Source organism: Gadus chalcogrammus, chromosome 16 (genome assembly GCF_026213295.1).
Source record: "Gadus chalcogrammus isolate NIFS_2021 chromosome 16, NIFS_Gcha_1.0, whole genome shotgun sequence".
NCBI lineage: Eukaryota > Metazoa > Chordata > Actinopteri > Gadiformes > Gadidae > Gadus > Gadus chalcogrammus.
The window spans coordinates 23,761,048-23,782,050 of NC_079427.1; the positions used below are offsets into that span (position 1 = coordinate 23,761,048).

At 45.4% G+C, this 21,003-nt stretch overlaps 1 protein-coding gene across 1 annotated transcript in view; it reads right to left on the reverse strand.

The window, feature by feature from the left end:
- Positions 1 to 21,003, reverse strand: part of fat3a (FAT atypical cadherin 3a) — a 159,353-nt gene that overhangs the window by 41,223 nt on the left and 97,127 nt on the right. Inside the window, exons 5-11 of the mRNA XM_056610518.1 lie at positions 20,612 to 20,926; positions 19,693 to 19,903; positions 11,406 to 11,545; positions 8,156 to 8,431; positions 6,006 to 6,216; positions 3,146 to 5,874; positions 1,655 to 3,029 (exon numbers count right to left, since the gene is read on the reverse strand). Of these exons, the coding sequence (XP_056466493.1) occupies positions 1,655 to 3,029; positions 3,146 to 5,874; positions 6,006 to 6,216; positions 8,156 to 8,431; positions 11,406 to 11,545; positions 19,693 to 19,903; positions 20,612 to 20,926 (5,257 nt within the window). The remainder of the gene's footprint in view (positions 1 to 1,654; positions 3,030 to 3,145; positions 5,875 to 6,005; positions 6,217 to 8,155; positions 8,432 to 11,405; positions 11,546 to 19,692; positions 19,904 to 20,611; positions 20,927 to 21,003) is intronic.

The following is a 21,003-nucleotide window of genomic DNA, read 5'->3' on the forward strand; positions in this document are numbered from 1 at the left end:
GGATGCACCTGTAAACAAATAAAGCTGCAAAGAAATTCTGGCCATCTCAGTGAATGCATGCTGTTTTGTGAACTGCTTTCATCAAGGTGTGTGAACACCTAATAGAAATGAGGCTATCTTGAATATGGCAACACAAATGGATTACACCCCAAAATAATACTTAAGAATACAAAAAAAAAAAAAAACTCAAATAGCGTTATAGCATGAATTAAGCACCCGTGTTTAGCTTCAGATCAAATCGAATATGTCCCATTTCATACAGCAACAACCACACTATAACTGATTGGGTTTTATCTTCCGGCAGCAAGTGGAGAAATTCCTTTCGGTATGTCTACCCTATCTGCTTTGTGCATATCACATTGGTTTTCCTTTTTTATCTCGTGAGCGAGAAAGGTCACTTTTGGCTAGCTTTCTGAGTTACACACTTTTGGTGTTTCAATTCATTCACTTGGTTTTTTCCATGCTTTCCCTCCAGAGAAACCCAAAACCTAGGGCTATCATTGCTCTCTAGCCATCTAGCTGTCATCTATAAGGTCATGTCTTTTATTCTCAGCCGTCGTGTGTCTGCGTTGGCTTCATTAGAATGCCACCCAGCAGAGGATTCCCCGCCTATTTAAAAGTCCTTCATTAACGCTTCGCTTCCTCTTATCCTCTACCCACTAGCCCGCACTCCCCCATCAGCACTCCTGTCCTCTGTCACCCTTCTCTAGGGGCCCTCCCAGCTTCATCATTACTCTCTCACTTGTCAATTAGTAGGGAAGAATGCAGGGGAAGAAGGGTTCCTGATCAACATCTCTGTATTGAAGCGTTTGAGCCTTCCACCTGATTTCTTCTTTGTATCCGTTCTGCCATTGTTCCTATTTTTTAAACATCATTATCTTTTTCTTGGGCTTGTGCATGTAAATAAGGAAAGATACACAAAATGAACATTTAGCCAGTAATTGGCTGTCGTATTGTTGTCATTAGGGGATTGTTGCTATGACAGTGACCTCACATTGATTTGTCTGAATCAAAAAAAATAATAATTGAAAACTAAACATGAATTTAGTTTTTAACTTTAGGATGACTCATGCATCCCAAAGTTTGTGGCAAATATAGTAAATTATGACCAGAGGCCAGACAGCCTTCATCAAATACATGTCAGGTTGTGAAGTGTGTAAACAGTTTACTCAAACTATTTAATATCCCTTTGGCCTTGGGCAAGCTGTAATGTACTGGGCTACTGTCAAGGGGTGTGGAATGCTAATTTTCTGTAGAAAAATGTGCTAACACATATCTGGCAGAGCTGATATCAGCGTGAAGAAAAATTGCATTTCAGTGCAGGACACTGTTTGTTTTGTAATCAGGCCGAGTTCTAGATACATGCACACCCACTGTGCACACAGAAACATTATATGAATTATACATTGTATTGCATCTTTAATTTAATATGATGAGATTCATCCTCTTGTTTGCACATGGTTGTTATGATGGACAGTGATCAATCACGTAGCTCCCTGACAAGTTGATTAACCTTAATAACAACTCTTATAAAACCGATACATTCATAAATAAATGTACATAAATCTGGTCACAAGGGAGGTTTAGCATCGGTTAAGCATGAACAAAGGGATGGCCAGAAATATCTAGGACAAGAACCAAAAAAATCACTTACCGGTTATGTGGTAGCTGACTTGGCGGTTAAGCGGAGAGCTGTCGTCATCTCTGGTGTTCAGCACTGCCACCACCTCCCCTGGTGGGTCGCTCTCTCGCACAGAGCCTTGATACCTCTCCTCCAGAAACGTTGGGGGGTTGTCATTGACATCGGTCACGACCACTGTCACCGAAGTGGTAGATGAAAGAGCAAGGTTCTCCCCGAGGTCATAGGCCACCACGGTGAACGTGTAGGACGGATCGGTCTCATGGTCCAGCTGTTTGAGTGTGGATATCCAACCGGAGTTGCTGTCGACGCTAAAGACGCCAACCAATCGGTCTTGTTCCCCTGCTGCTGGCTGGGTTGCTGTCCCAAGGCTGTAGGTCACCTGACCATTGGCTCCGGAGTCTAGATCCAATGCATGGACTTGGATTATTCTAGTTCCAACAGGCATTCCCTCCATGATCGTAGCCTCGTAAGAGTTGGATTCAAAGGCAGGCTTGTTGTCATTGAGGTCCAGCACCTTGACCTCAACATCTACCGTGGTCACAGAATCCAATTTTGCCTGCTGAACCGTCGCAGTGACCTTGAAGTAGAAGGCTTTGATTACCTCATGGTCTAGATGCTTTTCAAGCTTGATGATGCCTGTATCCTTCTCCACCACCAATACCGCATCCTGGTTGTTCTCTCCAGTCTCACCATTCACCAGGGCAAAGGCAGCAGAGAGAGTAGCATGTCCAAGAAGAGTGCTGAGGCGCACCATCCCAATGGAAGCGCCTATGGGGGTGTCCTCTGGAATGGTGAATGAATACTGGGGCTGGGTGAAGGAGGGGATCAAAGCATCTGGTGCGAGAACATGGATGTAAACCGATACCAGAGAATGTCTCACAGGGTTGCCGCTGTCCACAGCCTTGACAAAAAACGACAATACAGAGTTCCTCGTATGGCTGAAGCTTCCTTTTGTTACCATCCAACCATTGTCAGGGTCAATCTCCAGAATATCCACCACTGGTACATGGGCCTCACTGTAAAGGGAGTACGTCACTTTGGCATTTAAACCATTGTCAGGATCATAAGCTTGGATCTGGGTTACTAAAAATCCTTTGGCAACGTCAGATTTGACCGAAGCTCGATATTCAGTTGCACGGAACTGGGGTGCATTGTCATTTTCGTCCAATAGGGTAACTTGTACTGTGCAGTAAGAAGCACGGCCCCCAGAATCCTGGGCTTCAACTGCAAGAATTATGTCCTTATTGGCTGGGTCCTCACGGTCCAACTTCTCTACGGTAGTGATAAAACCATTTCCATCAATGCTAAATTGGTCCCTTCCCACATCGTTAACAAAAGAATAGGTGATTTTGCCAAAAGCCCCTGGGTCTGCATCAGTTGCCTTCACCTGAAATAGAGACATCACAAACAATGAATACATCTGTAAGTATAGATATATGCACACTGTAATTGTATCATGTATTAATATCATTGATAAAGAAAGAAAAAGCAGATTTGAATTACCTGTATAACTTTGGTGCCAATGGCAGCATTTTCCCGTAGCTCTGCATCATATGTACTTAATCCAAAGAGTGGGCTGTGCAGGTTGGCCCCCAGCACTTTAACATGAACCTGTGCAGTGCTGGTGAAAACGCCGTCAGAGACTGAGACGTTCAAGCTGTAGGCAGGCTCCATCCGTTGCTTACGATGACCAGACAGAATTATAATCCCTGTTTTTGAGTCGATCAAGAAATTCATCCTCTCATTGCCGGATAGGATGCTGTACACCAGCTTTTCTGAATCTGAGCTGTCAGCATCAGACGCTTGGACACAGGTCACAAAGTGCCCCCTGGGTGCGAGCTCGCTGACGTAGGCCTCGTACAGGAGCTGGTTGAAGACCGGTGGATTGTCATTCATGTCATTCACTACAACCACAACTGACACCTCGCTCCTCAAAGGTGGGAACCCGTTATCCGTAGCCCTGACGGTGAAGTGATAGCTCTGGACTACCTCATGGTCAAGCATACGAGCGGTTAGGATTAAGCCGCTGCTACTATCAATGTGGAAGTAGTCTGTGCTGTTGTGAGTGTCTGAGAAAATCTGGTAGCGTACTATGCTGTTCTTTTCTGAGTCCGAGTCTGTAGCGATAACTTGAAGCGCTGGAGTACCAATCATAGCGGTTTCTGACAAGACAGCCCTGTAAGACATTTTTTCGAACAAAGGTTGGTTGTCATTCACGTCTTGAACAATCACATCCACGTCTACTTCAGCACGGGCTCCAGTCAGATAGTCCGTGGCTCTCACAGTTAGCCGGTAAGAGGAGGCTTTTTCGTAGTTCAGAGAGTGGATGACACTAATGACTCCTGTATCAAATCCAATGTCAAACTGAAGGGACGGATCTCCTTCCACAATAGTGTAGATAATGCTTTGACCTTCGGGGCTTGTGGCATTAATACCAAGTATTGGTGTGTGCACTGCAACATCCTCATTCACAGACACAGAATAGAATGGTTTGTCAAATACTGGCATAGCTTTGTTTACAACAGTGATGGGGAACTCTATGGTCGTAGAAAGAGGTTGGTGACCACCATCTCTGGCATAAATAACCATCTGGTATTCCACATTAGATAGGTCTGATTCAAAGGCCTTCTTGAGGGTGAGGATTCCTGTATGCCTGTTGATTTCAAAATGCCCGTGGCTGTCCTTTAGGTAGTAAGAAACCTCTCCATTGATTCCTTTGTCCCGGTCTACTGCCATGACTCTAAAGATATGTGAACCTGGCTCAGCCTCGACTTGTACAGCCGCATAATATGGCAGCCCAACAAATATAGGATTGTTGTCATTGATGTCCTCAACTTGGACTTTGACCATCACTCTAGCCACACGCTGGCGATCGTGTTCCCTTCCTGCTTCAACGACTAGCTCATAGTTTTCCTGCTCTTCTCTGTCAAAAGGTACTCCTGTGGTTTGAATTACGCCAGAAGTTGGCCGGATTCTAAATCGCGTGCCAGCATTTAACAGTGTGTACTGAAGAGGTTCATTAAGACGGTTTCCCACAGCATTGACAACAGCAACTTTGGTGATGTTTGTTACATTCTCTTGGATAGACGAAGAGTAGATACTTTGCCCAAAGCTCAGACCAGAGTCGAGAGCTTCCCTGACCAAAATGGTAACCAGAGCTGTGCTAGAGAATTTACCATCGGAGACTTTCACATTCAGGCGGAAGCGTTCTTTCGAGAAGTTGTTGTTTTTAACAGTGATTATTCCACTTGAGGAATCAATGGCAAAGTGTTCCAAAATTCCATCTGTAAGGGAGTAGGTTAGCTCTGTAGGTACGTTTCGGTCAGGGTCAATGGCTGACACCTTCAGAGCCTCCACGCCCACATAGGTAGGGAGTAGCAAGACAGTCTCGTATGCATCGTGGGTGAAACGAGGAGGTGAATCATTGGTGTCAACTACCTCTATGATGACCTCGGTGGGACTGTCTGCTGTCAGCTGTGGTCGTCCACTGTCCCTTACATGAACATGAAACTGGAAACTAGAAAATGTCTCGTGGTCTAGATTGGCAATGGTCCTGATGGAGCCAGTGCCGGAGTCAACCGTAAAAAACAATTTGGCAGTATCCTCAACAATCTGATACACCAACAGTGCATTTTGATTATGGTCGGCGTCAGTGGCCTTTATCACCAAGGGGGAATCATCTGAATTAAGAACCACACTGTTGACTGGGGCAGCTTCGGTTATGCTACCACGGTAACTCAGATGCTGGAACACTGGGGTGTTGTCATTCTCATCCACGACTTGAATATGCAGGGTGGCATTTGAAGCCATCCCAGCCATGTTGGTGGCCTGGACTGTCAGCGTGTAGGATGTTTGGGTCTCATAGTCCAGCGACTTATGCGTAGTGATCACGCCGCTATATTGGTTTATCTGGAATTTCCGCTGGCTGTTGCCCTGTTTGATGTCATAGGTCAACGTGGATTGGCTCACTGCATTTATTGTTGTAACTGAAGTTCCAACTGCAACGTTCTCTGTGATTTCAGACTGGTACTCAGGTTGAGGGAATTTTGGTCCGGCATTATCAGAGAGGGTAACACTAATACGAGCAAGCGTGGTTGTGGACAGGGATGGGGAGCCATTGTCGGTGACTCGGACAGTCAGAACATAATGACCAATGGAAGACAGGTCCAAGTCACGGGCAACGGAAATGATACCCAAAACGGGCTCAATTTGGAATGCATTCCCAGCGTTTCCTAAAACAATAAAGAAGAAAATAAATTTATGAAAATATTGTGTTTGAACTGGATGAATGTGTGAAGTACATTACTGTTTCATTTGATTAAATGTAAATAATGCATCATAAATAAATAAAAATACTTTTTACCTCCTTCAATTGCGTAGTAAAGTTCTGCATTGGCCCCTTTGTCTTTGTCCAAAGCCGTTACCTGGACCACGGCCGAGCCCACGGCCGCCGACTCATACACAGAGCCTTCGTACAGAGTACTGGTGAAGATGGGGACGTGGTCATTGACATCTTCCACCTCGATTAACACACGCGCCAGTCCTCGTCTGTAGGGGAACTCCTGGTCTTTAACCTAGTGAAAAAATAAGATAGCTGTCCTTTATACAGCTATATTAACATCTGGCTTTCCAAATCTGAAAGACTTGTAATGCTTGAACAAATGCAATGCTTTAAAGCATGATTGCTAGACCGCGATTCTGGATATAAATGAAAGGATGATTGTTTTGTTTTTTATCTTTAGGAAACAGCTTTGTTTGTGTATAGCGTTGTAGTCAGAGTTCGAAAGATAGACATTGAGTGCTCCTTATAACCGTTATGGGCCCTTGGGGACAAGCTACTGCCAACAGTGGGTTTGAATTACTAGGCTAATGAGATTGATATTCATGCCTTAATCCCAGACTCTGGAAAACAGTTCCATGAGATTAGACAAAAACATCACACTTGTGGATATAAATAGGGCAGCATTAGAATCCAATTCGTTACATACCCTTTGGATTTTCCAATATAAAATTAAAATATCTAGTAAACTCATGTTGATCATTTATAACAAACAACTTGTGTTATCTAAAACACTTAAAAAAAGGTTACTGCCAATGAAACAGGAAGGGTACTTTTTCGAAATGTTCTGCCCGAGATGAATACACTTTATCTTTTGTAATCCAAAGCTTTATATGTTCTGAAACATAATATATATTCAGAAATCCATATGCATAGCCAAAACACAAACGTTCTGTGTGTGCTGTAAATATGAGAAATGAAATACATTTTCAACTATCCATTACACATAGGATTACAGACACTGGACCTGCTGAGACTGATAATACCAAATTTAATCAGTGCACTATGCCACCAAATGAAATATCCCCTATTCTCCATAATATTCATGCCTGTTCATAAACGGTGAAGCATTAGTTTCAAATTGACTACATCAATAAGTAATTCTTGTAGCGTAGATTAGCTGGTACGATGAGGTGTTAAAACAGCATTTTCCGTTCCTGACTTTAATCTGCTACTCAAGACAGGACCTCAAAACGAGTAAAGCTGATTCAATTGACTTCCTTCAAATGCAGTAATCAAAACGAATACAAGCCCCAAAAGACCTCAAGTATGAATTGTGGTTCACTCCTTAGTTCACACGCAGAACCCTACACATACACATGCACAGAGCCACAGACAGAAAAACACACACTTTGAATGCTATTACATTTTAATTAAATCTAAGACCATGGGCCCATTCCCGCATTCCTTTCATTGCTCCTTTAGAAATGCATCCAATTTCCTCTGATGAGGCTTGAATACTGTTCTTTTACTCTTTTGTGATTAGCATAATTGCTAAATTATGGGTAAATGTAGAACGTATGACGATAACAACAGACCAATTTTATTACACGATATTGGGCTTACCATAAGTCTCTTTATAACTGTATTTATATGCCTTATTCCCCATGGTATACACTTTTTTTTTTAAAGTTTTTTAAATACCGTAAGTAGAGGGTCAGAAACCATAATTGGGAAAGGGGGGTGGGGCGTTGCAACAGCGTTGCAACAGCATGACTTGTAATCGGCTAATTATCTGGAATAATCATCCAATTGGACTGAAGGCGCTTATATACCAAGTGGCGGTCATTTATGGGAAGCTCAGGCGAGAGAGACTAATATCTAGGTCCTCCAACCGCCTCTTATGTACAGTGTATGCATGGCGACCCGAATCCATGCTGCGTAAACGGGAAACATGTGATTACATCCACACAGGACAAAGCCAATCATTTCTTAGCTCCATCGCTTCAGATCTCAGGGGATAGTTCAGCCACATATGATGTAATTTCAGAGGCACATGTTTAATTTAGTTCAAAAGTTATTCAGATGGATGGATATGAAAGAGTTTTGCCCGTTGACTACTGTAGACTCTCCGCTCGTGTGTAACCCAACGGCCTCCATTACGGACCCTACGTCTAACTATTTGACAGTCAAACTGCCTCGTTATCGGTTGCTGGCGTGCGCGGCGTGCGTACCATGACGGTGAGGATGTGCTGGGCGCGGGCCTCGTGGTCCAGCCGCTCGGCCGTGTACACGCTGCCCAGCGCCGGGTCGATGCGGAACAGACGCAGGCTGCCGGGGTCCACCGCGCTGTGCAGTGAGTAGGCCAGCCGGTGGTGCTCGTCGCGGTCCAACGCCAGCACCTGCACCACCTCCGTGTCCGGGGGCGTGTCCTCCGAGATGGCGATGTCGTAGGTGGGCTGGGAGAAGACGGGCGCGTTGTCGTTGTTGTCCAGGACGCTGATGAGCACCTGGGGGGCAGGTGGAGGGAGGGAGATAAGGGGTGAACGGAGTGACAGATTAACACGGGAGGGATTTGTAGGCTTCTGGTCAAGACCAAGTTTCAAGAACAGCCGATCACAATATCTACCGGGCAAAAGGTGGTTGAAATTTGACCATTTTGGAACTGGAACATAAATATATTAAAGCAAGGAGAATGACAATGTACAAAAAGCATCCTGTTTGAGTGTGTGTGTGTGTGTGTGTGTGTGTGTGTGTGTGTGTGTGTGTGTGTGTGTGTGTGTGTGTGTGTGTGTGTGTCCGTGTGTGTGTTTCAGCGGGATGGCAGCATGGTGTGTGTCGCGCGCGTCGTGCGGCCGAGGGCAGCCGCTCATGGAAAAAGGCCTGAGTCATCAACGCTAGTCGTGCGGCACACCGTGTGCATCGGAGGAAAAACAAGAGAGCAAACCTTATCAGCGGGAAGACAGAGTGACACGGTGAAGGGGAGATAAAGACAGGGAAACCAAAATGAAAGAGTTGGGGGGGACGCAATAACACAACACAGTAACAGTACCAGAGAGATGGAATCCAAGAGAGGAGACACAACACAAATTGGGTGAGGGGTGAGGGGGGGTGGGGAGCTGGGGGGAAGACGGGGGAGGCTTCTGGGCTTAGCTGCTAAATTTAAACCGCCGCACGGCAGCCTTCTGTTGGTCTGTGGTTGGAGCAGAGATTTTATTCCTGCCCCCTGCGGGCGGTAGCCATGCAGAGACTCCATATGGGAGCAATTGCTTGAGGACACACACCCACACTCACACTCATGGAATATACACATCCTTTCTGTGTGCTTACAGGTGTGCGTGCGTGCGTGTGTGTTTTTGCAGGTGTGTGTGTGTGTGTGTGTGTGTGTGTGTGTGTGTGTGTGTGTGTGTGTGTGTGTGTGTGTGTGTGTGTGGTGTCTGGGGGGTGTGGTTTGTGTGTGTGTGTGTGTGTGTGTGTGTGTGTGTGTGTGTGTGTGTGTGTGTGTGTGTGTGTGTGTGTGTGTGTGTGTGTACGTGGTGTCTGGGGTGTGTGGTTTGTGTGTGTGTGTGTGTGTGTATGTGTGTGTGTGTGTGTGCGTGTGTGTGTGTGCGTGTGTGTGTGTGTATATTGTACATGCAAATGCCTAGCCAGTAAAGCTCTGTTCCATTGTTATCAGCGCAAAAAAACAGCGCAGGTTAATCCTGCGGTAGAGGTACTTAAGTGAGAACAGCTAGGGGGATCAACAAGTGAAGAGAGCGTTACTAAGAGACCATCGGCAAGGGGTACAATGATGTCAGTGGAAGACTGAATGAATGAAATGACACTACAGTACACCCACTCTGTCCCTCCTCTTATAGCCCTCAATTCCCTCTCCATCCAACACTTCAACTGCCTTTCCCGCCAAAGAAACGAAACACGCTTTTTGGTGAAATTATTTTCTGTTGATATTCTATGGAGGATATGTATTCCGATTATTCTGTTTGATTGTGTGAGTGTGTTTATTCTGTAGTCTGACTTTGCATAAACAGAGATACGCGATGCATAAAAACATGTCAAATACGTGTCAATACTTTTCCTTGTTGAGTAAAGTGAATGCCCTTGGTGCATATACCAGCTTGTTAAATGTGTGTGTGTATGTGTGAGCATTCCCATCTGGGGCGTAAAACATATGTTCTCTCACTCACACGTGAGATTTCTTTCTTCACTCAATAAAAATGCTAATATCATAGGCCTGGGACAGTACACAATACATTATACGGTCTTGTATTATCTTTTTGCATGTATGTGTGTGTGTGGGGCTGTCATTACATGTATGTGTGCTATGTGTGTGTATAAACTGGACAAATCACATTGAAAATCAAATGGTAAGGCCTATATTGTCAAAATATTAATCAAAGCAGCATTCCTCAATTGTCACTTCGGAGATCTTTATTCCCTCCTGTGATTTTGTGAAGCGAATATGATGTTGAAGAGACACTTAAACCTCCACTTTGTAACTTTTCTACTGCAGCTATTTATTCCATTCAAATATGTCAGTCCTGTCAGTCCATTTAGGGACTTTTTCACTATAAAGCATTCTACTCTGGACCACATATGCCTCCTAACTCCATAGGGAAATCTCAAGCGATCTCCGTCTTAATCTTAGTCTGAAAATTACAACACCTTTTACTGTAGCTACAAATCAAGCCACTAGAGGTCCCTAATGTAAAAACATACATAATGCAGGTTTAATTTTCTGAAAAACAGAAATATGCATTGTACCTGAATTAATCTGAATACCTGGATCAGACAAACTTATAAGTAAAGACCTAGATTGGATCAAGGTCCAACTTTCAGATGTTTTAAGGCTGCACTGCTTAGGGCACAACCACTAAATGAGTCCATTATCAGTCTTTGAGCACATGCATCATTCCGCTTGGGATGATGAATGACAGCCCTGAGGGGACAAGACTGAGTAGTTTGAACGAGTTAGGCTGGTTCGGCTGCAGCACCATCACTGCAATAAATTCAGAGATGCTGGGCGATAGCAGTGACAGTCCTCGCAACAGGCCATCAGTCATGTTGTTTGGAGTCATTAATGAAACAGGAATGAAGATGATTGAATCATCACAAGAGACTCGGAGGAGTACACAGAGTCCTAAGGTCATGTCCCCACATGGTAATGTTAATTTTCTTTTCCAATGTAATTAAGTGATCGCAGCAATTGCGTTTGTCTCAGTAATTACAGGTACTCTGATTCCTGCTAACTTGAACAAGCTCGCAACAACACTTTTAACACTCTCCCACAACATATTCACCTTGGTTGACACAGAACACAAAGAAAAATTCCAAAAATGTTTGTTGGTAATTTTAACGTTAATAAAACACTGAATATACACAGCAATGTGTTAAGTAGCCAGTACCTTTCTTGCATAGTATGTACTATGAACAACACTTGGTACTTTATGGAAACTAAGTTGACTTGATTTCCCCCCGACCCCTTACCTGGGTGGTTGCCATGTTGGTGCCGTCGGTCACCTCCACGGTCATGTTGTAGAAGGAGCGTTGCTCGGCGTCCAGGGGCTTGGCGATGACAATGGTTCCCATGCCCTTCTCGATGTCAAAAAGGCTGTCTGCGTTCCCTCCTACAGGGGTCCAGAGAGCAAAACACAGCTAGTCAGACAGGGGCGGCGGTGGTGGCAGTGGACATGAGGGACGAGAGGGGATGGCTGTCATAAGGGAATGTTGTTGGGGGGGGTGTGGGTGGGGGGTATACGCCATCTAAAAACAATTCCAAGGGGTTTTTGATGGAGATGATAATATTGAGATGCATTCCCACCAGGGTTACAGGTGGAGACAGCAACCATCTATTCACATAACCATAACTAGAAACATAACCATAAACACACGCACCGAGACGGATGCACACAAGCACCATCACACACACACACACACACACACACACACACACACACACACACACACACACACACACACACACACACACACACACACACACACACACACACACACACACACACACACACACCCCCACACACACACACACACACACACACAAACACACAAACATACAGTCACACCCAGTCACACACACACACACACACACACACACACACACACACACACACACACACACACACACACACACACACACACAAATATAAATACACACACATACACAAAGCAGTGTCTCCATTGACTAGGGAAGGGGAAGGGGTAATGTGGTGTGTGTACAGAGGACGGGAGGTTGTGCAATGAGTGTGTGTTGGACTTCATTCATTTGGATCCTCCAAGCTCACCACAAGGAGGAGGCAATTAACATGAATGCAAAACAAAATACAAAAATAAAAGCATGCCAACACAAAGAAGACCACACACTGGCAGACACATGAATAATGGCCATGCAGAAATGGTATTCAAAACAGAGACAGGTCTATTTTCCTACCCATGACTAGCCATTACTGGAGGACAGCATAGGAGTGAGCGTCCTGTGTCACTAATGGGGTTGTAATCATTTAAGTAACAGCAACGGGGGGAGGGGGGGGGGGGATTCCAGAACTCTGTGCTGCGGTGACACATGGCGGACAGGGTTAGAAATTAAACAGCCACCCTGCCTTTTTGCATTATGCATGTGCTAAATTAAAAGTAACAGTGTCAACCGAGCCCCATTGGCATCAACGCACATGTCAGGAATTATGTAAAATAATTATGTGCCAGAATGATGTCTTATTAATAAGATTCTGGTCAGCCCACCGCCCTTTTAATGATTAGAAGATTACACCGCAGTAGTGAGTGCGTATACAGAGGCTGATTTCAGGGGGACTGTGTGTTTGTGTCTTTTTGTATGCAGGGGTGGCTGTGTGAGTCTGTGTGTATGTGTTTGTGTGTATAAGTAGGTGGCTGTGTGTCTGTCTGCATCTGTGTAGTCCCATGTCTCTGAAGTAACGTGTCTGCTATGCTTGTCCCCAGGTTTCAACACCCACACACACACACACCCAAACACACACACACACACACACACACACACACACACACACACACACACACACACACACACACACACACACACACACACACACACACACACACACACACACACACACACACACGTGAGTGTGCGCGTCTGTGTGTGTGGGTGGCTGTGTCAGAGTGGGTGTGTGAATCCGTGGTGTAGACTCAAAAGGATTCCATGGCGGCGTCTCCGTCTAATAAATCCATGACCTCAGCCCTCCAACAGTCAGACATGTGTGTGTGTGTGTGTGTGTGTGTGCTTGTGTGTGTGTGTGTGTGTGTGCGTGGATGTTTCCGTGTCCATGTGCTTTTAGGTATTCCGTGTTGTGCTCACTCTCATGTCAATCCTGTGTGTGTGTGTGTGTGTGTGTGTGTGTGTGTGTGTGTGTGTGTGTGTGTGTGTGTGTGTGCCAATAAACAAGTTTCCTTTTCTAGTCCATCTTACCTCGTAGTTCACAGATATGCAAACGTGCTTTTGGATAATAATAATTTTGTAGTGAAGTTAATCCAATGGTTTTCTTAAAGAGTACTGTGGCTTGGTCTAAAAACAGCTTTCCCAGGCCCCGTCCACACGAAGCCGAAACGGGCGAAACCGTTACGGTTTCGATCTATCCGGTTTCAAAGTATCTCCGTAAAGACGAAGCCAAGCGAAACCGGATAGATCTGTAGAAACGCTGTAGTAAACATTCCAGGCCCATAAGGGGCGCTGCTTCTGGTACACAAATCCAGAAGAAGAAGAGGCGAGCATGCGCATAAAGGCTGCCCCCCGAACCACTAACACAAACAAACAGCTCTTCTACGATGGCGAACTAGATTCTCAATAAATAATGGCTTAGCAACCCAACAAGGGACATGATATGCTGCAGAACGATTACAAGCTTGTAGTCCGCCATCATCTTTTTCGTTGTGATTTCTGAGACTCCGCGGGCTTAAGAGCCATTGGCTAGGAGGTCGAGGGGTGGGGCGATGACGTCATGGTTTGCGGTTTCAGTCGGTTTCAGGCGTCCACACGAAACCAAAACGAAACCGGATAGATTTGAAACCACCTCCGAGGGTGGTTTCAGAAGTTTGCGGTTTCGGTCAGCGGATTCGCCGGCTTCGTGTGGACGGAAGGCCGAAACGTACAAGACCTTTGCGGTTTCGCCATGAAATCGGCTTCGTGTGGACGGGGCCCCAGTCTCTTTGACTTTCCCCAGGACTTTTAAGAGCTCCACACGTAAAACATGCGTTGAAAGCTAATATTATGTCATTATACTGCAATCCCTCAAGTTTCTGGGCTAATGTTGTAAAAGTAGGACTTTGGCTACTTCTATAGATGGATTACATCAATCCATTGATACATGTATGAAACATTATCTAGTTTCATATGCCAGAGAATTTCTTTTGCTACTCTGTCTATGTCGTTAATCCTCAAAAAGTAACTAGTTTATATTCCTTCTCATGATAAACTACAACGAATAAGAAAGGTCACAAAATCATTTCCCGGTTGAAGCAAATTATCAGCAGGGAAGGATACGCTATCAAAACGAGCGGCTCTGCTGCAGCGATCACAGACAGCTTCAAAAGCCTCCGTGTCTGCCATTCCAAACCCCAAGATGCTTTCCCCTCGTTCCGGAATAGAATCCGGAAGAGGGAGACGGCCCTGATGGTTTGGCAGAGACCGGCGTGTCAAGGTTGGTACATATTTTTTATAAGTCTGCCGCTAAATTACAGAGGAACGAACCCCAAAACTCTGCAGCTAAATTCAGTTTCCTCCCATGTTTTTTTCCACTCTGGATAAGCGGGAACAACAAAACCAAAACACACAATGTAATTTGCGAGAGCCACAGGGGTTGGGAATGCCCAAGCCTTTCTCTCTTTATTTATTTCATTGAACAGGGGGAGGTCTATTTTTCTTCATTGTGCAGTAAGATTAAATGCTACCATTGTAAAGCACTGCTACCTGGAAACCCACCTATGCTTCTCTCAAAATGAGAACGTGATGAAAGACCGGGTCATTGGGTGCCTATCTGTTGGCGAGGGGCCTAAAGCTACGTTGATGGGAACATTAAGTCAAAGAGGCCCATTATTGTATGTATGTGTGCTTATGTGAGAGTGTTGGCTAATGTGTGAGAGTATGATGTTGTGGGTGCGCGTGTGAGAGCTGGAGCTGAGCAAGTCATCGTCACTATAGTGAGACGAATCTGCCAAACTCTGCAATTGATTAATACAGATGGGGCTGATACCCTAAAACGGTCATCCAAGCCTGATAGGCCCAGCAGATGTGGGTTAAGCCTGTGGTTAAAAACAAGCAGACAACCTCTTCTTGTGTTTTTAAAAAGGACGTGGCGCCTGTCCAGCATGAGCAGCTGAAATGACATATGGCCCATATACGACCTGTGGTCATGATATCATTAGGCTGGAGCCGGTTTGTTTTTGTAAGGGTCTGGTTTATAGGGGAAGACCGGCGGGCATAAACATGGACTGCATGCTTTTGACTGCAGGACAGAGAGAGGGAGAGAGGGAGAGAGAGAGCAAGAGCGAGAGCGAGAGAGAGAGAGAGACAGAGAGAGAGAGAGAGAGAGAAAGAGAGAGAGAGAGAGAGAAAGAGAGAGAAAGAGAGAGTGCATTGACGATTTTATTGTTTGAGTGTGAGTGCACAGCATCCATGCAGTAGGTTATAGCATATGTCCTCCAAGTCTGCTTGCAGTTCTATCTCGTTTTATATCCTTGTCTATGCGGTCCTGGGTTTTTTAACAACTCGTAGTTTCCCGTTTGCAGACATCCAGCAGTGCTGATGATCCTCGTTATTCTCTGTTACAGTTACCGCCTCCCTCACCACCCTCATCCCCCTCCCTCATCACCCTCATCCCCCAGCTCTTCTCCATCTCTTGACTCTCCTCACTCTCTTTAGAGTGAGGAGACACGGCCAGGAGCCGTGTTAGCTGCCTCCTTATCTCAGACCACCTGCCCTCGGCTGTCACTGCATCTCCTCTCTGTCCCAGCATGGGCTCACACATTGTGGTACGTGTGTCTCATCTCCACCCCCTCCATCTCTGCGATAACCCCCGACGATTATGTTTATGCATAGGGTCCTCTGTCTTAGTTTCTATCAGCCATTTCTGCCCATATGCTGCAGTGACTTTCAAGATCAAAATTGCTACCTACCTACCCCTCTCTCTCTCTCTCTCTCTCTCTCTCTCTCTCTCTCTCTCTCTCTCTCTCTCTCTCTCTCTCTCTCTCTCTCTCTCTCTCCTCTCTCTCTCTCTCTCTCTCTCTCTCTCTCTCTCTCTCTCTCCTCTGTGTGGGTCCTGAGGCAGTACTCAGCAGGAGGAGGAGGAAGACCCTGTGATGACCCTGGGACAACCCCGCAACGGCCTCGTCCACTACCCTCTCGGACCTCCGGAGCCGTTCATATGTCTAATTGGTTCTGAAGTCGTCTGTAGGTGTCAGGCGCTTATACAACAACCAGGCACGACTGCGCTCGTGTGTGTGTGTGTAAAATAAATGTTTGGTTGGTGAATACGTGGAAGATATGTTTTATATGTTATGTGTGATTTTGAGAAGGGACGGAGGGCAAAGTAAATATAGTGTGGAAAATCTGCTCTCCCAATGACTTTGGGCGTAGGTTAATTCTAAGTTTTTCTAAACTCTCCTTTGAGAATGACTTCTATACATGTAACAGCTGTGTGTGTGAGTGTGTGTATGTGTTTGTGTTGGTGCCCGTGTGTGTGTGCCCATGTGCGTGTATGAGAGTGCATGCATGCCCACAAGCATGTGTGTGTGTGTGTGTGTGAGTGTGTGAGTATGTGCAGGGGCCTCAGCAAGTATGGTGCGAGCCATAATCCACAGAGGCTGTGATAGCGACTGTAGCCATCCTCAGAGGCAACCGAGGCTGCTAATGCTGGGCCATTAGAAAGAGCTGTCGCCACAGTAACCTAGGGGGTTTGATGAGTAAGCCTTGGGGAGCAGCGAACTCTTGAAGAAATTGCCCCACAATATAATCTATCTATTAACCCAACCAAGAGAGAACACACACACACTCACTAGGACTGGGTGCTTGATACTCATTATTGTTTTCAACTTTGGGAATTCTCATTGCATTCAACATGTAATATATATATATTTATATCTATATCTATAGAGAGAGATACAGTTTTGTTGTCTAATTAAACATGTCTCGCAGGAATTATCACAATATAACAACTGTATTGCAATAACATTATGATAGACATTTGGGATATCGTTATCGTTCAAAAAATCCAATCATGCAAAAACAAATTAATTATACCTCCCCTAATACATATTCAAAATCAAACACAAAGACACTGATTCAGGACATAGAATACAGGCAAAGTTGCATACACACAAACTGAAGAATGGAAATAACCGACGTCCAACCCATAGAAAGACCACCGCCCTGCCTACTGTGGTACGGCCCACTCCCAAAGCATTATACCAACAAATCAACCATCAACCCCACATCAATCCAGCCAATCACAGGAGGGCATGAGCGGCACTGCATGGCATTGTGGGAGAAGCACGAGCAGGAACAATGATTGCCAAATAAATAAATAAATAAAGAACAACAAAAATAATGCTGGCAAGTCAGAAACATGAATGACAGGGTGATGACGATAAAGTGAAGGAAAAATAATGTTTGGGGGGAGGTGGGCAGGGTGAATTGAAGGCGGGCCTGGGAATGGGTGGTTTGGAAGTGGAAGTGAGATACCTTCTGTGGTACAGTTCCTGCCACAAGCGTTCTGCAGAATATAGAACATCTCGCGGAAAGGCCTGGGACCTTCCAGGCACGAAGCATTGTGGAGAGAGAGATAGAGAGAGAGAGAGAGAGAGAGAGAGAGAGAGAGAGAGAGAGAGAGAGAGAGAGAGAGAGAGAGAGAGAGAGAGAGAGAGAGAGAGAGAGAGAGAGAAGGAGAAAGAAGGCAAAGAAAGGAGTGTGGGGTAAGCGAGAGAGGAAGAGCAAAGGTGAGGCACACAGGAAGGACAGAGAGGACAGTGGGAGGGGGAGGGGGCTGAGGAACACGTCTATGACGTGGGCGCCGCTTGAGATGAGAGCCGGAGCGAGAACCATAGAGAGACAACAGGAGAGATCAGTGAAGAGAGCACCGGAGGGGGAGGGGCAGGGGGGACATTGAAGTGGCGGACAGACGAGTGCTTATTTGAGGTTCAAAGCGTTAGAGAAATTAAAGTGAGAAACAGAACCCTCAGACTGAATGGAGTGGAATCAAGGTGAATTCTCGACTCTCCCTTTTGTGAACCAGGCCATTCAGAATTAAATCAACGTAACACAATCATGTATACAGAACTCGAGACTATTCAATGTTCCTATTACCCACTGGATTGTCAAATTGCATCATGCTAGGCAAACTGTATTTATTATAGATAAATATTTAAAGCTGAATTGAATACTGAGTTAAATGGCGAATTTGAGAAGATTTGTCAGGTCTGAGAAAAGACTGTTTATGAAGATATAACGGTTGAGGACTTTTATTTTTGAAGAGATAGGATAATCATAAATTAAGAGGTTGAAAAAGAGAGAGAGAGAGAGAGAGAGAGAGAGAGAGAGAGAGAGAGAGAGAGAGAGAGAGAGAGAGAGAGAGAGAGAGAGAGAGAGAGAGAGAGAGAGAGAGAGAGAGAGAGAGAGGAAGAGAGAGAGCAAGAGAGAGAGAGCGATAGAGAGAGCGAGAGCGAAAGAGATGCAGAAGGTGCTCGATAGCGATGGAGAATGCCGGAAGCACAAGCCAGACGGTATCTCCAACTGGACCACACTGACGCATCAGTGACGATAACAAAAACAAGCAAAGGAAAAAGCGAATGGTGCACTCTGGGAAATGTGGTCCTTGGTCAGCATATTACTCAGTCCACTTACCACACAGGCAGATCGGCTGCCCTCAAGAGACATGAATAAACAACTGCGTAGATGTAACTGTGTTATTTCATTGGTCAACATCTTCTGCAGTTGAGTTGAGTGGCGTAAAATATTAATTGAATTACTTTATGGGTGGAATAATTTATTTCGCTTATTGAATCAAGGAGGGGTTTACTCGTATACCAAAATATCCTCACAAACGAAATTCTATGCGGCATCAGAGTCAAGCTTATAGCGCCTGGTATGACATAATCTCATTAAGTCTTTCAATTGGATGGGAGTGAACTTTGACGGATCAAAGGGATTTTAAGTGTGCCACGTTTGGCATTTCACGCTGTTCGAAGGAGTGTCACACTCGCTTTAATATTTGTCGCAATGGTTTTTAGTGGGAGCTAGTCCCAGCCTCCGTAAGGCTGTGGTTAATACACACCCATAAAATGTGCTGATGTAAAACTGGAATAATTTGTGTCTTCAACAAAGTCACATCGTCAACAGAAAGAAGGGGGGGAGGGGGATTTGTGCTAGGTAGGATACAAGAAGTTGAGCGGGGTTTGGGGGTTTGGGGGGGGGTACAGTAGCACAGATCATGCAGACCCGATAGGGCACAATGCCGTAGCTGCATCTCCTCATCACGTATTCACGTCTACACCTGCTGCACACGGGCAAAACTGTGGCAGCCACATGCATGCACCAAGCATGGGAGGCTGCTCCCTGACCCCCACCCTCCCACGATTACTCTTCCTTCAGATGTGATATAAGAACACATCCCCAACCTTCTAGCAAAAATAATTAGCGTTAGCATTAGCGTTATTTTAGCAAGTTGCACCACCACTTTCTGAGGTTAAGATAGGGTTAGGCTTGGTTACAGTGTAAGGTTGGGGTCAGCTTTACCTGTGATGTCAAACCACAGTGGGGTGGAGCTGTGTTGCATGGAGACCACGCCCACAATCTCGGCCACCCTGTCATTCTCCATGACGGTGAAGTTGTAGAAGGCCTCCTCGAACTGCAGCGGCTGCGGCAGCGCCGCGGGACGCCGGATCCACTCGATGTGCAGCCGCGCGCTCGCAGACTTCTGCGGCCGCCCGTTGTCGGTGGCTTTGATCTGGAGCGGGGGTAGAATGACGAGAAGGAGAACATAAATACGCAGAAATCAAAGCTAGACGAATACAGTGCTATGCCAATTAGCATCAGAACACGTTGGCATCGCCAAACATCTGTTTAACCCATATATGACGACCATATGGGCTTAATCCGAATCAGAAATAATTAAATGATCCCTTGGGGGAAATGGGTCACGTTACAGTTGCCCCCATTCTGGAATATAAATATATATACATAGAAAAAGTATAAGACTATTGAACATAAAAAACAAAGTATGAAGAAAAATGTTCCTTCTACTACAATATATATAGAAAAGAATATAAAACAGTGATATCCTATAATATCAAACAACTTCTTAAATATTGAGAAATGGGATCTATAAATGTGTTCAACTACATGCATAGGATAAATAATAATCTTACTTCCATGGACAGTATAAATAAATGTCTTAGTGACAGAGTATGAGCCAAATACACTAAAGTAAAAAAAAAAATTGGTAAAGCGTAGAAGATTTCAACGCTTTACCTAAATGGCTACTAAATCTCTGACAGACATGAAAAAATTTCTCATCCAAATAACCAACGTACACATAGCTTAATTAAATAAGATGAATGTAGCGTTATTTCCATTCACATTATCAAAGTGCTATGCCTATTTCGGCTCTACCGCTAACAACCTTAAACAAGAAGAGGTGTTTTGCCCGTTGTACCGTGAGAATGTCGTAGCTCCCGGCCGTGAAGGACTTGCGCGACGACACCATCGCCGTCTTGGGGTCGATGAAGAACTTGCCGTCCTCGTTGCCGTCGATGATGCTGTAGGAGAGGTCTGAGTTGGGCCCTTCGTCGCGGTCGTAGGCGAACACCCGGTAGATGGCCTCGCTCTTCTTGCGACGCTCCCTCTCCGGGAGCCGGATCTGGTACACCTTCTCCGGGAAGACGGGCTTGTTGTCGTTCTCGTCCATGACCTGGACCATCACCCACACCGTGCTCTGCTTGGCATTGGGCGGACCGTCCGTCACCGTCACCTGGGGAGGGGAGGACGGAGAGAGGGATGGCCGTTGTTGTCAGAGGGAATCAGCGTTGGAAAGCGCCACAACCTCGT